The sequence below is a fragment of the Mandrillus leucophaeus genome, unplaced genomic scaffold (assembly GCF_000951045.1).
Source record: "Mandrillus leucophaeus isolate KB7577 unplaced genomic scaffold, Mleu.le_1.0 Scaffold101, whole genome shotgun sequence".
Lineage (NCBI taxonomy): Eukaryota > Metazoa > Chordata > Mammalia > Primates > Cercopithecidae > Mandrillus > Mandrillus leucophaeus.
In genome coordinates this window covers 3,830,824-3,846,074 of record NW_012098210.1, presented here as the reverse complement: position 1 = coordinate 3,846,074, position 15,251 = coordinate 3,830,824, and the positions used below count along the sequence as shown (strand labels likewise).

The 15,251-nt window shown below is 44.8% G+C and overlaps 1 protein-coding gene across 2 annotated transcripts in view; it reads left to right on the top strand.

Annotated features, from left to right (window-relative positions):
• SLC23A2 (solute carrier family 23 (ascorbic acid transporter), member 2) overlaps positions 1 to 15,251 on the top strand; it is a 127,104-nt gene that overhangs the window by 88,646 nt on the left and 23,207 nt on the right. Inside the window, exons 8-11 of one of the 2 annotated variants that reach the window (XM_011975277.1) lie at positions 567 to 748; positions 10,093 to 10,213; positions 10,702 to 10,858; positions 14,671 to 14,818. In XM_011975277.1, coding sequence (XP_011830667.1) covers positions 567 to 748; positions 10,093 to 10,213; positions 10,702 to 10,858; positions 14,671 to 14,818 — 608 coding nt within the window. The remainder of the gene's footprint in view (positions 1 to 566; positions 749 to 10,092; positions 10,214 to 10,701; positions 10,859 to 14,670; positions 14,819 to 15,251) is intronic. The other variant, XM_011975287.1, reaches the window with a different exon arrangement.

Here is a 15,251-nt window from a genome sequence, read left to right as displayed (position 1 = left end):
AAAGAGCTAAAGATATTTGTCTGCCAAAGTGCAATTGAACAGAAGCAGACATGAAGTACGGCTGACAGTGTATTAATGTTTTCCAAAACCTGTGAGATAATTCGCCATCAGTTCAGAATGAGCACAGATGTGGCCATTCTGCACACTAAAAACATCCCTTTAGAATTTCTGTCAACAACACTGTCTTGTCTATGTCCTGGGGGCTCACTCTTTAAAGCTGAGAGTCTTTATGCTGCAGTGTTCCTCTAAGGCTGGTCTTTAAATGTTGTGTTTCTTAAATGGGAATTACAAATTTTTGCCTGCATCATTTAGCAGTGGAAAAGGCATGTGGGCCGTGTGTCCAGGACCCATTTCTGTAATACACCTGCCTCAGGAATGCAGGCCCCAGTTAGCGCCCACTGAAGTTTCTTGTCAGGTCCTGGGGGATTTTCCAGCTGTCTCTCCCAAAGTTAGATGATGTAATAACTTACTGCCTTGCAGAATTATCAGTTGTGGTTGTAGGTGACATTCTGAGCATGCAATGTACAAGCAGCTCACTCTCATGTCTGTGCCATCTCTTGTTGCAGATCCAGGGGGCAATCATCATGTCCTCACTGATAGAAGTAGTCATCGGCCTCCTAGGCCTGCCTGGGGCTCTGCTGAAGTACATCGGTCCCTTGACCATTACACCCACGGTGGCCCTCATTGGCCTCTCTGGTTTCCAGGCAGCGGGGGAGAGAGCCGGGAAGCACTGGGGCATTGCCATGCTGTAAGTGGAAACATCTCTCCTCGTCCCACCACTGCAGGGCAGCCTTTAGGAACATTCACATAGACTTCAGGAGATAATGTTTTCCAATAGTAAGAATGGTCTGACAGTTTCAACTTTATTTGCTTCAAGCTAGGGAATAGTCAAAGGGTTTTTGACCCAAAGTTTGGGAAGTGACATACAGTTGAGGTATTACAGAGACAGACTTAGCAGCCGTATGGATAGTGTGGGTTGTAAGGTTTTAAGCTTTGGTAATGGGGTAAGGTGTTGGCACCATTTGTTTTTGACTTTTGAGGTCTTGCCAAGTCTCATGTGCATGGTGACATACTGAGAAGCCTTTTTTTTTTTTTTTTTTTTTTTTGAGACCGAGTCTTCCTCTGTCACCCAAACTGGAGTGCAATGGCACAATCTCGGCTCACTGCAACCTCCACCTCCCGGGTTCAAGCGATTCTTCTGTCTCGCCCTCCTGAGTAGCTGAGACTACAGGCACATGCCACAACACCCGGCTGATTTTTTTTTTTTTTTTTTTTAAAGTAGAGACGAGGTTTCACCATTTTAGCCAGGATGTTCTCGGCCTCCCAAAGTGCTGGGATTACAGGCGTGAGCCACCGCTCCCGGCCGAGAAGCCAAATTTTTATATCATGAGACTCAAAAATATTCAGAGTGGCAGGAGTCTGGAGTATTTCCAGAGAAGTTGCTGGAAAGGTCTATTGGCATTGATGATGTGGCTCTTCTCCCCACGCCACACTGAGCTCTGCACTCCTGACGGGTGGGTGGTTGGGGGAGGGACATGGTTTCTGCTGGGGTCCTGCTAGTCAGTGCCTGTCCTTTTGTATAGAATGTCACATCCATTAAAGATGTCCCTTGCCCTTTAAGTAAAGTTAACATTTTGTGTTAATGAAGTCACAGGGGAGTTTGATAATATTACTGATGATTAGAGCCACAGAACTCTTTGTAACACAGAGCCCACATTCTCTGTGTGTCTGCAGAGCATGTTTAAGAATTGATTATGTGTGGGTATATGGTTCCATTACTCTGAAATTTAACCAGCCAGTAAAATTCCTAAAACAAAATAAGTCATCACGTAAGAGGATTTTTCATTTGTTTTGTGAAATATTCTGCAGTTATTTAATAACAGGTGGTATTTATTGATCTTTTACTACGCATCAGTCCTTTATATAACACTCGTATATAGTATCAGATAAGGTACATCCTAGTGTTATCCCATTTAATAGCAGAGGACACTGAGCACCACAATGTAATGTTATTGGCCCAGAGTCATACGGTGAGTTAAGTGGCCAACGTGGGTTTCAAAACCCAAGTGTTGGAAATGGGCCTGAACCCATCCTACTCAATCCTGTTCTGTGTATTAGAACATGATGTACAAATAAAAGTGAACCATAGCAGAATTGTTTTCTACACTTTACAATTAAGGTGTGTGAAAATACCAAGTTTTTTTCTTTAAACAAGGTTTGAAGGAGGCACATCTCACACCTGAGCATGAATACCCATCATCATGCTTTCCCAAAACTGTTCCTTTTTTGAGATGCAGTCTTGCTCCAGTGCTCAGGCTGGAGTGCAATGGCGTGATCTTGGCTCACTGCAATCTCTGCCTCCCAAGTTTAAACAATTCTCCTGCCTCAGCCTCCCAAGTAGCTGGGATTACAAGCACCCACTACCACGCCCAGCTAGTTTTTATATTTTTAGTAGACACAGGGTTTCACCGTGTTGGCCAGGCTGGTCTCAAACTCCTGACCTCAAGCGATCTGCCCACCTGGGCCTCCCAAAGTGCTGGTATTACAGGCGTGAGCCACTGTGCCCGGCCCAAAATTGTTCTTAATATTCTCATTTCTCCAAAGGTTGGTCAAAACATTCTTCACACCAGCAGAGGTGGGAAGATGGCATGTAAGAATATTCTTTCAGCAAAATGTAATTAATGCCAAAACGGATAAATAGTAGGTATAGTACAGTAAAATTTGAAACCAATAACAAAAAGATGAACAAAACCCACAAAGCACTTAGCAGCTTAAAAAAAAAAAGTGTTAAAAATCACTCTCAAGAGGGGAAATTGAAACTTTGCAGTTAATTACTGATAGTTTAGGAAATGATGGCAAGAACAGCACCAGTCACACTTAGTAGCCAGAGGTGTTCTCAAGAAAATTCACAACCTTTAAAGCAGATACAGCACATGAAGAATTTCACTAGCTAAGAAAACAGGACAAAAAAATGAACCTAGTAAAAGCAGGGAGAATGAATTAATAAAGATACAGAAAATGTGAAACAGATAGAAGTGGTAAATCTGAAAGCTGGTCTCTTGAGGGGGAAAAAACCTGATGTAGACAAACTTCTGGCAAAGCTAAGCAGGATAAGAGGATGCCTGTGCACATAGATCTGCCACAGATCCCGTCAGAGGGAGCTAAACTGTTACCTCCCCCCAAATTAAAACAAAAAGTAAGAAAATAGTGGTTTTCAGAAAAGCCTAAGTAACCAAAATTGACTCCTCCTCACTGTAAGTATGGGGGTGCCTCCAAACTTGATCCTGGCCCCTTCTCTCCGTGCACTTCCCCCGAGGAGATCGCATTTCTTTGAAGGTGAATATTTCCGCGGAAACCTGTAGTTCAGACCTGTGAACTCCAGATTTACAGAGCCAGCCCTCAGCTTGTCCTCTCCACTTGCTGTTACACAAGACATCTTCAACTGTAAATGAAAAAAGCCCCAGACTTTTGACTCCTTTCCAACCCCCGAAACCAGTTGCTTCTGCCTTCCTCCTTTCGGTAAATGGCACAACCGTGCTCTCAGTTGCTTCAGCCAGAAATGTCTATCTGCTCTTGAGTCTTCCTTTCCCCTCATCCCTCACACAGCCCGTCCTGCCCTTCCTCCTCCAGAACAAGTTCTAAACCTGCTCTCTTTTCCAGGCCTTCACTGCCGCCACCCTCTGCGAGCCTCGCCCTCGGCCGTTGATTCCTCACTGTCCCCAACTTCTCCCTCATGTCTCCCAGGGGTCCTCCTCTGTCCCCTCCTTTTGAAACATCAGTTAGACACAAGCTAGAATTCTGGAAGCTTTGGGGTCTTCTTACTCTTCCAATGTGTGGAGCCTCACGTGCTGCCCGTGGTGGGTGTGTTTGCATCTCTTGGCCTGGATACCTGGAGCCCCTTTGCTCTGGGCACCCAGGCATGCAGAGGTGGGACATGATCTTGAATTATTTAGATGCCTTTCTCCACTCCACCCTTACTTGTCTCTTTCTGTAACCTCTTCTTGAAGCCTCCTGGACTCTTCCTCTTTCTTCTCCTGTTTTCTATCTCTTTGTCTTTTTTCTCTATTCGCGAGAATTATCTTTTGCTTTATCTCTTATTCCTTCTGCCAAGACTGTCATTTACGCTCTGGTGTTTTTTCAGTTTCTGAGAGCTCTTCTGTGGCCTTGGGCTGTCAGCTCTGTGAGGGCAGGGCCTATGTGCTGGGCGGGTCACCTTGGCACCCCCAGCACCTGCCCCTCCCATGGCTGAGCTGGCGCTCAGTGAGCAGGTTGTGAGCTAATGAAGGAAGGCTCAGGAAGCCCCGTAAACCCATGACCACAAGAGCAACCAAGATAGTTGTTGAAGGATTCTGATTCCTAAAAGAAGCCCTGGGTCCAGATGGTTAGACCATGAGTTCTTTCAGTCTTCAAGGAGGAGAGAATATATGCACCGTTTAAACTGTTCCAGAGCTCTGTGAAAGGAGGGAAACTCCCCAGCCAATCTTAGCAGCAAATTCTGACTGAACTAATACAAAAGGAGAGCCATGGACCATCGTTTTCTTTCCTGGGGTTGTGTTAAAAACAAACAGATCCTGAGCCGATGGATGTATTGCGGCACATTCTGAGCAACGAGCCCTGAGTTCAAATGTCTTCAGGTAGCATGCTCAAGTTCCGCATCATTCTCTACTGTAAGGCTTCTTCCAATCTTTAAAAATGCAAATGTGCAAAAGACTCTATTCACCTTCAGAAAAGGGCCTTAGTGTCCAGCCCTGTCCACCCTTCATTTGTTTTTTAAATGCCAACATCTATAAGCATATCTTGGTAGACTATTCCTTAGAGCATGTTTGGGAAGATGCTGCTATGGATAACACAATGAAAGAACAAGGCATAATGTGTCATTTCAAGAATTCACAGATGGTCAAATATTAAAGTGTGTTGAAATCGATCATGGCTGCATGGTAGGTTTTATTTTATTTTTTTTAATTTTGAGACAGGGTCTCACTTCATCACCCAGGCTGGAGTGCAGTGTCACGATCTCAGCTCACTGCGGCCTCTGACTCCTGAGTTCAGGCGATTCTTATTCGTCAGCCTCCCAAGAGTACCTGGGACTACAGGGTAGATTTTATTAATAAGCTCTTATTGATAAAAACTATGGTAATAGTCCCCTCCCCTAAATTTTATTTGTAAAATTCAACCTACGTCCTTGCTGCAAACTTAGCAATGTGAGAACAGAAGGAATTTTTTTTTTTTGAGACAGCGTTTCACTCTTGTTGCCCAGGCTGGAGTGTAATAGGGCAATCTCGGCTTACCACAACCTCCACTTCCCAGGTTCCAGCAATGTTCCTGCCTCAGCCTCCCAAGTCGCTGGGATTACAGACATCTGCCACCACTCCCAGCTAATTTTTTGTATTTTTAGTAGAGACGGGGTTTCACCATGTTGGCCAGGCTGGTCTCAAACTCCTGACCTCAGGTGATCCACCCACCTCAGCCTCCCAAAGCGCTGGGATTACAGGTGTGAGCTATCACACCCGGCTGTATAGAAGGATCTTTATGCATAAGATAAAAATGCCTCATACTTGAATGATGAAATGTTCAAATCAGGAACTTAAATAAGCTTGTTTATTATCACTGGTATCATTTAAAGTTATTCTAGATGTGCTAGTCAATGTATAAAACAAGAAAGTAAAATAATGTGGATCCATACCAAAAAGATCAGAGAGGAGAGGGGATGGTGACTTGCCTGTAGAGGAATTAAATACATTCCACAGCTTCATAAATAATATGGTGGTCCTGGGACAGGGATAGACATCGGTAGAGCAGAGTAAGAAGAACAGAATCAAAGAAAAATAAGTATTTAGTATAGATGGCAGTCATACTTGAAACCAGTAGGGAATGGACAAATTGTGTGGGAAAAACTAACTTTTTGGGAAAAAGTTAGACTCCTAATTTATATCAAATTATATTTCAGTTGAACTAAGACTTAAATATATAAAATAACCACGAAAGTGCTAGAAGAAAACCTAAATAAGTATTTAATCCTAAGGGAGGGAAGATCTTTCTTAAAGCAGATATTGAAAAGAGAGAGAAAGAAAGATTTTACTACTGACACATTTAAAACATCAAAAAGCACTGAATTAAAAACAAATCTGGTATGGTGGCTCACACCTGTAATCCCAGCACTTTGGGAGGCTGAGGTGGGCAGATCGCTTGAGCTCAGGAGTTCTCAACCAGCCTGGCCAACATGGTGAAACTCCGTCTCTACTAAAAATACAAAATGAGCCAGGTGTAGTGGCAGGCGCTTGTAATCTCAGCTACTCCGGAAGCTGAGGCACATGAATCACTTGAATCCAGGAGGTGGAGGTTGCAGTGAGCCGAGATTGCACTTGAACCCAGGAGGTGAAGGTTGCAGTGAGCTGAGATTGCGCCACTGCACTCCAGCCTGGGCGACAGAATGAGACTCTGTCTCAAAAAAAAGCTGGGAAAATACTCATAAAAATGTCACAAGAAAGGCTAACATCCCTAACTTGTAAAGAGTTCTACTGGTTAAAAGTGAGAGAGGCTGGGTGCAGTGGCTCCAGCGTGTAATCCCAGCACTTTGGGAGGCCAAGACGGGCGGATCACGAGGTCAGGAGATCGGGACCATCCTGGCTAACACGGTGAAACCCCATCTCAACTAAAAAAAACAAAAAACTAGCCGGGGACGTGGCGGGCGCCTGTAGACCCAGCTACTCAGGAGACTGAGGCAGGAGAATGGCATGAACCCAGGAGGCAGAGCGTGCAGTGAGCTGAGATCCGGCCACTGCACTCCAGCCTGGGCGACAGAGCGAGACTGTCTCAAAAAAAAAAGTGAGAGAATCCCAGTGGAGTAATGGATGAGGAGTGTGATAGGAGTAGCCATTTAGCAAAAAAGGAACTACACCTAGCTCATTAATGTGTGAAAAAGGTTTATGCTCCCAATTTATTAAAATGTGTATTACCTACATGATTCTGTTGGAATTGAGAGTGAATAAGTGGTACAAACTAAGTCACTCCAATACAGATGGGGTTTAGAGACAGAGTCTCAGGGAGGTTAGTGCGGCCGGTCAGTGACTGCTGTTTCTGGCACAGTGCGTGTGTCCTTGGTAGGACCTGCATTTTAAAACTTTTTTTTAAAATTGACTTTTCTTATGGAAAATTTCAAACCTATCCAGAAGTGAAGACAATAGTTTAATGAACCGCCATGTGTCAATCCCAGGCACTCCAAAACAGTATACTTTTATCTATAGCCCACTGTTTTTCATCCCCCTCCAATTCAGTTACATTCTAGGTATTTGAAATTTAACAGTGATTGAGCACAGAAATCTAAAGTAAAATAGTCACCTCCTACTCTATGTCTCAAAAAAAACCTCATGATTGTTAACTAGCAAAAAAGTTTGTTTTTATCCTTACATATTTTTATATTTTTATGCAAATAAGCACAAACTAGCATATATACAGCTTCAACATAATTTTATTTGCTTTTACCCCAGTAATTTGTTGGGTTTACTGCTCCTAGACAGCATGTTTACACTGATCTCTTTCTTTCTAAATCTGCACAGTGTTTAATATAGTCTATAATTTATTCAACCATTTCTCAATTGATACTCATGCATGTAGCTTAAATTTTTGCTGCTACAAAAAAAATTGTTGAAATATATACCTCAATGTGTAAAGACTGAGTATTAGAAGCAATGATGATACAGTTTTTCAATTAAAGCTGTTTATGTTGCTTCCGATGTCATACAGTATGGGAATTGTTAAACAAGCTGTGGTATGTCCATAAAACAGAATACTAAAGCAGTCACTAAGGTGCTAATGCAAATCTCTGTCTGATGAGGTGGAAAAGCAAATAGTCGTGAGGCAGGTCAGGAAGCTGCTTAAAACTTGATGCCAGTTTGGCTTAGATGATAACCTGTTCATATCTGGGGACAAGGAAGATGACAATGTGTCTTCCTCCAGCACCCAGCAAATATCCAGGGAATGAAGGCCATTCAGAACAGATAGACCACAATATTATATGGTTTTATCACTCAAGGGGGATTATGGATGATCTTCAGGGTTTTATTTTTTCTTTCTGCTTACCTGTCTTTTAAATTTTTTCTACAATTTAGTGTGCATTACTTGCATGACATTTTAAAGTAAAAGTTAGCAAAGGTAAACATGAGGTGAAAAGCACCCAGTGGAGTAGACAGCAGCCCATCCTGAGAGCTGAGGCTGAAACGCTTCATCCCTTTGCTCAGTTAAGATGTGTGGACATGGGCAGGTCTGCATCTCTAAGCTGCTGCCTCTCTGTCCCAGGGTGCCCGCCCCCAGGTGTATTTGAGACTAAAAATAAACTCAAAGTAGACAGGTTTTAGAGCAGAAAGAAATAGTCATGTTCATCCGCTGCCTAATCTGCTTTCTAAATTTGAGTTGCCGATTTGGGCCTGAGATCTGAGTGTCCCTCCTCAAATTCTGTGTGGTCTCAGTCGCCTCTTAAATGTGGAGGTGTGTTGCCTGAAATAATGATGACGAAAATAGCAGACTTGGGGCATCTTCGGATCTCCTAATATTCACTCTGAAACAAATAGGTAGCATTTTTTTTTCCCAACATGAAAATTATATGTAGGTCTAAGTTTAAAATATTCCAGTTTTAGTATCCCTTGTTACCATATTGTTTTGTGTTAAACTTCACTATCCCGGAGGAATTGAAATAACATGGGCACTGTGTGCATTTTCAACCTTGAACTGGTACTGGCGGAGATCCCCGATGGATCACCAGTTCACTGAAGTGCCTGAGTAGGCGGGGAGACCCGTGGAGCAACACACGCCTGTTCTCCAGCCGGGATGCCATCCACACCTCATTAGGAATGTGACAGTGGAGTCACACTTGACCGGCTGTCGATGGAGCTAATGATGCCATCTCAGCAGTTGGAACTGTGCCCAGGAACAATTAAGCTTAGCTTTGACTGAGAACCTACTCTTCCTGCCAGCTCTACCTCAGGTCTTAAGTGAAGGAGCGAGACCACGTGGAGGCTTAGACGCATTGTTGGGCACCAGTTTTGTTTTGGTGATGAGTAAATCCACCTGGGGAATGGGAAGTGGCCCCAAATCTGCCAGCTCCATGGGACACCAGACCGATGTCACGGACTGGTGACACGTCAGGAAGTGCTGTGGTCCTGCTGTGGAGGAGTCGGCGCCTGTCGCTGCCTTCCGTAGCACTTAGTGCGATTCAGTCAGGACCGTGAGGCTCAAGGAGAGGGACTTCTCGCAGCCCAGCCTCCCTGCCCTGTGACCAGGGTGCCAAAAGGAAAGAGTTCAGTTCAAGCCACAGAGCTAGATTCCTGACCCCACAATGCTACAACCCTAGCCGTGTGACCTTGACCTCTGGCTTTGTCTCTGTGAAAAGGAGATGATCATAGAAGCCACCCCATAAGGTTGAGATGATGCCCAGGAAGACATTAGTGTAGTGTCTGGCACACAAAAGCCTCTCAGGAATGTTATTAATACTGAATTCTACTCTATCTAGTTTTCTTAAACAGTGAAGCTTCACTTTTTGCTCTTTTAAAAGTAATTTATGCGTGCTGTAAGTAAATTGGAAAATACAGAAAAGTGGGAAAACTAGTTGCAAATCTAACTACTCAAAGCGAATCCCTGGGAGAATTTTGGATCATGTCCTTCTTACCTGTTTGTGTGTACATGCAGTAGTTTTTTGGTTTGCTTTGTAGTTAATTCGTAGTTCGAATCTTACAGTTTATGTTGTATCCGGCATCCTTTCCCCTTCCATAGTGTAAGCTTTTCCCATCAATGTATACATTCTTTGGGTTCTCTTATTCTAGTTAGGAAAAGCTGTCCTAAGGCATTTACCTCAGAATTTCATTTCAGTATCAAGAAATGCTAGGCAAGTTAGTTGTAACATCTTCCCCTAAAGTAGTGTTTCAAAAAGATGTACGTTCCAATAGATGTACTGTTTCTCAAATAGTAGTTCAGAGGACTAGCAGCTTTCTAGGTAAACGAATTGAACACTATGTCAGTTTTGCCATAGAAGCTTCGAGTGTTATTTTACAACAGAGACATAACAGCCTTTGACCTACCTTGTTTTCTTTCTCTCCTCAGGACAATATTCCTAGTATTACTGTTTTCTCAATATGCCAGAAATGTTAAATTTCCTCTCCCGATTTATAAATCCAAGAAAGGATGGACTGCATACAAGTTACAGCTGTTCAAAATGTTCCCCGTGAGTAGCTGGCTTCTTCCCCCGCTGATATTTTTGCCTTTGGATAATACGTAAGATGATTAAGGGAAGGGAGGGTTTTAAGCAGTCCCCCCTTGGGGGATCATGTCTGTGCAGTGATATCAGGGTACTAATGACCACTCAAATCATCATAGACTTAAAGGTTCTGATTGTGAAATGAGAGCACATCCTTTTAGCAGTGCCACAGGAAGGGGACACTGTCCTTGGGACTGAGTGAGATTCGACTCCACGTGGCCTCTGCAGGCACGATGTCCATTCTTGTTTTACTAGCCAGACTTTGGAAGGGGTAAGATAAATTCACCTGAATGAAACTGCTCTCTCAGTGAGATTCCATTCAAGGAAGAATACGTCTGCAGAGTGCTGACTGTGGTGGGCTCTGGGGTGTGATGTTCAGACCGCGGGAAGGGGTGTTTTTTGCCAACACCTGTGAGCCCTCCTGGCCTGACAGAGCTTCCCCTTGATCACTCCAGATCATCCTGGCCATCCTGGTATCCTGGCTGCTCTGCTTCATCTTCACCGTGACAGACGTCTTCCCTCCCGACAGCACGAAGTATGGCTTCTACGCTCGCACGGATGCCAGGCAGGGCGTGCTGCTGGTAGCCCCGTGGTTTAAGGTTCCGTACCCATGTAAGTATTCTGATGGCCAGAGGGGTCAGGAGCCCAGGAGGGCCCAACCGAGAGGAGTTGGAAGTTGGCAGAACAGCCTTCTTTGTCCCAGAATGTGTCCTGAGGGTCTTGCCATTCTGGTCAGGAGAGGATTAGACAGCAAGTAAGGGAGGCCCTGTCCCCAGAGAGCAGAAGCCAACACACAGAGACTGACTGGCTCCCTTCTCAGATTAGCTAGCTGTCTCTTTTGGATCTGCTAGGATGAAATCCGGGACAAGGTGTCTCTTGCCAGGTTGAGGCTCTGGTGGCCAGGATTTGAGGGCAGCTGTTTAGATAGGCAAGTATAGAGCTGCTTGGTCCCAGAGCTGCCAAAGTGGAAAGACGTGAGTGGGAACAGCCTGGGGATTAGCAAGCAACCTGCTCAAGCACGATGGAATTTATATAATCTCTTAATGGGCAGCCATAATCTTTTAAATTTGGCCACAGCTGTAGAGGTAAGTTGATAGTCACTAGTGGCCAAAAGCTGCATCTTAATTTGAGTGTTGTGTAACTCTTGGGGGTGTGAATGCATTCCCTAGCTGGGGTGTCACCTGGACTGGTAGCTAGCCCCGTCTAGGTGATCCCAGTGGTTGTTACCCACTTGGTTCCATTGTGAAGACTCTAGTCCCAGCGTTTGGGTTTTTATTAGAATTGGGGCCTGAGCTTAGTCAGGTTCAGCCCACTTCTTTCCCTGTTTAACCATCTTACTTCCATTTTTTATAATGGCAAGGAGAAAAAGAGAGAAGCCAAGAATTTTAAGGTTGGGTTAAAGAGGACTGCTCTGAGCATGTTGAATGATGAGTGTTGGCTGTTCTTTTTGTTCTTAATACACTTAGGAAAGCTTTAAAAAGTTTCGTCTTTCAGGCAGGACACGGTGGCTCACGCCTGTAACACCAGCACTTTCGGAGGCCGAGGCGGGAGGATCACCTGAGGTCAGGAGTTCAAGACCAGCCTGGCCAACATGGTGAAACCCCATCTCTACAAAAATACAAAAATCAGCCAGGCATGATGGCGGGTGCCCGTAATTCCAGCTACTTGGGAGGCTGAGGCGGGAGAATCGCTTGAATCTGGGAGGTGGAGGTTGTAGTGAGTCGAGATCGCACCACTGCACTTCAGCCTGGGAGATAGAGCAAGACTGTCTCAAAAACAAAAAAAAAAAAAAAAAAATTATCTTTCTAAAATAACTTTCTCATCAGATGTATGGTTTAAGTATGCACTTATACAGACCTGTTCTTTCTCCAAGAAAGAATGTGCATGGTTCATAAACATACCTATAGTCTGAGATAAAATGAAATTACAATTAGTTGATGAGGCAGTCAGGGCAAGGAGTGGGGGGAGGCGGGGGTGGAGGGTAGGTAGAAGCACCCACAGCACTTACACGGTGGTCTTCTGCTTGTGTGGGTAACTCCCAAGGTGGGTGCCAGTGGGAGCACAAGCTGGACTGTCCGGTGCTAGGGCCAGAGGGAGTTCACTAGGACTCAAGGGGCCCTGCACAGGAAGGCAAAACTTAGAGCATCTGAGGTTGTGCTGGCCATGAGCGAGCACGTAGGGCTCCTGGCCTGCCGAGGGCTGGTGCGGTACCAGAGCTCCACTAGCTGGAAAGCCACACCTAGGGATATAGTCGTACTACTCTGTACATATGTAGTGCTCTCCAGTGCTTTGTCTCAGTCCGGAGAGAGGCTTTCGAATACCTGAGCCGTACTTTTCAGTGTTCAGTACACTAGGCATAATCTGGACTCATCATTAATGTAATATAGATACCTGGAGCAAAATGTCAACAGTGCTGAGGTTGAGAAGCCCTGCTGTCAAGTAACAAACTAAATGGAAGTTTCTTGGTAAAAGGAGATATGAAATAACAGATTCAAGATAGAAGGCTGGAAGTCAACAGAGTCTTTAAGAAAAAAATATATATATAGATACAGATCCAAAGGAAAAAGGATCAAAATAAGAATCCCCCCTCAAAATCAAGACACTAAACTGAAACCAGAATGCTACAACAATAACATAACAGTATAAAAGATAATTTAGAAAAAGCAAAATGTTGCTTGGTATCGAAGGCCTCTGAACAAGGAAAATCCATTCCAAATTAACCTGGAGCTGATATGTTGAGCAGGCCTCTTGCTGGTGGCATAGGGTGTGTCGAGCCCCGTCCATCAACCTGTGTACTTTGTACCCCTGACCAAGGGCCGCCTCTGCATCCCCTGGCTGCTCCCACAGAGTGAACCAGCCCGAGGCAGGAGCAGTTCTGCCCTTAACCACACTCCAGGCTTATTCTGCACGTCTGACTTTGTATCCTTTCTCTTCCCAATCTAGTGGTTGCTCTAGGCTACCTACAACACAGGCCAAACCCCTGAGATGGCTTAGATGGCTTTTGGAACCCTTCCCGAACTTGCCTCCTGTCCCATGCTCTGCATGAGAGCTTTGCATCCACCAGAACACCTTCTTTCAAACCCCACCCCCCAGACCCTCCCCATGCCTGGAGGGGCACCTCCATTCCCACCTCCTCCTCAGATCCTTCCCTGGCCAGGGCCTCACTTTGCCTTTTCCTGACCTCCTCACTGGTGCTCCTTGTGACCCAGCTCGGCTTGCATCCACTTTTGAAGTTGAGCCATGGCCCTCTCCCCGGATCTTTTGGAGTGTCGTGTGCCCCCAGCTACATTGTTGGCTCCTGCGTGAGAGACCATGTTTTAGCCATCGTTCTTTTTCCACTGTGCTTTCTCCTCAGTGGGTGTATTATAACTAATGCTTCAAGTAAAGAAGGGCTACTCCTTTATCAAAGGAATCTATTCATTCTCACACTGAAAGAGACCCATGCTGTTTTTATTAAATAAGATCTATGGCTTTCAAGTCCAAATAAATATACTTGTAAAGAAAAACATATCTAATGAGGGATTAAGTAAATGCCTCACTTTGCTTTCTGAAACTATTTAATTTGCCATAACTTGGTTTATGATTTAAAAATAAGGTTCTGGTATTATAGTAGAGAAGGACTATCCATACATTATGGATGTTTTACTGTTGGGATTTAAATTTAGCTGGTGATTTCTCACTGCGTTTTCACTTGATGCTCTCCCCTGGGGAAGGCCACTGCTGCTTTGTACCCTGCTCTGTGCAGCAGGGTTGTAAATCTCTCATGCAAATTTCCCAACACGGCAGGCCACTTTCAGTTGTTATTTAGTAGACGCCGAGTGTGGCTTGGAAGCAGGAAAGAGAAGTTACAGCCTCTTCCAGCCCAGCGTTCTTCCTGTTTTTGTTTTTGTTTTTTTTTTTTGAGATGGAGTCTTGCTCTATCACCCAGGCTGGAGTGCAGTGGCGCAGTGTTGGCTCACTGCAACCTCTGCCTCCTGGGTTCAAGTGATTCTCCTGCCTCAGCCTCCCTAATAGTTGGGATTACAGGCACGCGCCACCTCACCTGGCTAATTTTTGTATTTTTAGTAGAGATGGGGTTTCACCATGTTGGCCAGGCTGATCTCGAACTCCTGACCTCGTGATCTGCCTGCCTTGGCCTCCCAGAGTGCTGGGATTACAGGCATGAGCCACCGCGCCCAGTCACGATGTCTTCTTTTAATTAAAGACACAGTGTGGATCAGTCTTCATTATGGCCCTCTTCATCTAACTTAGCAACTGTCCCAGGCCTCTGGTGCTTAAGATTTTAAAATGAACAGTTTCCAGCAGCTCGAGAATCTGAGTGGATCTTGTAGAGTCTTGCAGCGTTCAGAAGGACTTTGGTTAACTGGTCCTGGTCACTTTGGCCTGCTTCTCTAGGAGCATTCATGGTTGTTTTCCTCCCACAGTTCAGTGGGGACTGCCCACCGTGTCTGCGGCTGGTGTCATCGGCATGCTCAGCGCGGTGGTCGCCAGCATCATCGAGTCTATTGGTGACTACTACGCCTGTGCACGGCTGTCCTGTGCCCCACCACCCCCCATCCACGCAATAAACAGGTATGTTCCTGAGAAGACGAGTTCCTGATTGGTCCCAGCACCTTGTTTCTTTGTTGTTAGGTTCAGATTACCTTGAAGACAAAACCAAGAGTTTCAGCACAGCCCAGCCAAGCAGCAGGACTCTCATGACTGTTTGACACATCATTGCCCTTGTTCACTTTCATCTTCCTCGTCCATGACGTGGAACAGAATTCCTACCCTTCCTTAACTGCAGTGACATCAAATAACACGCTCTCTGCGAAACCACTGTAAGCCTTAAATTCAAAAACCACACGCCAAGCACCATACTTGTTCTTTGCTGTGTGTGTGTGTGTGTGTGATTTGGAGAGACAGATAGGTAAAATCAGTGTAGCTCTATGTGTGTGTATATATATATGTGTGTGTGTGTGTGTGTGTATATATATATATTACATATATACATGTATATATATAT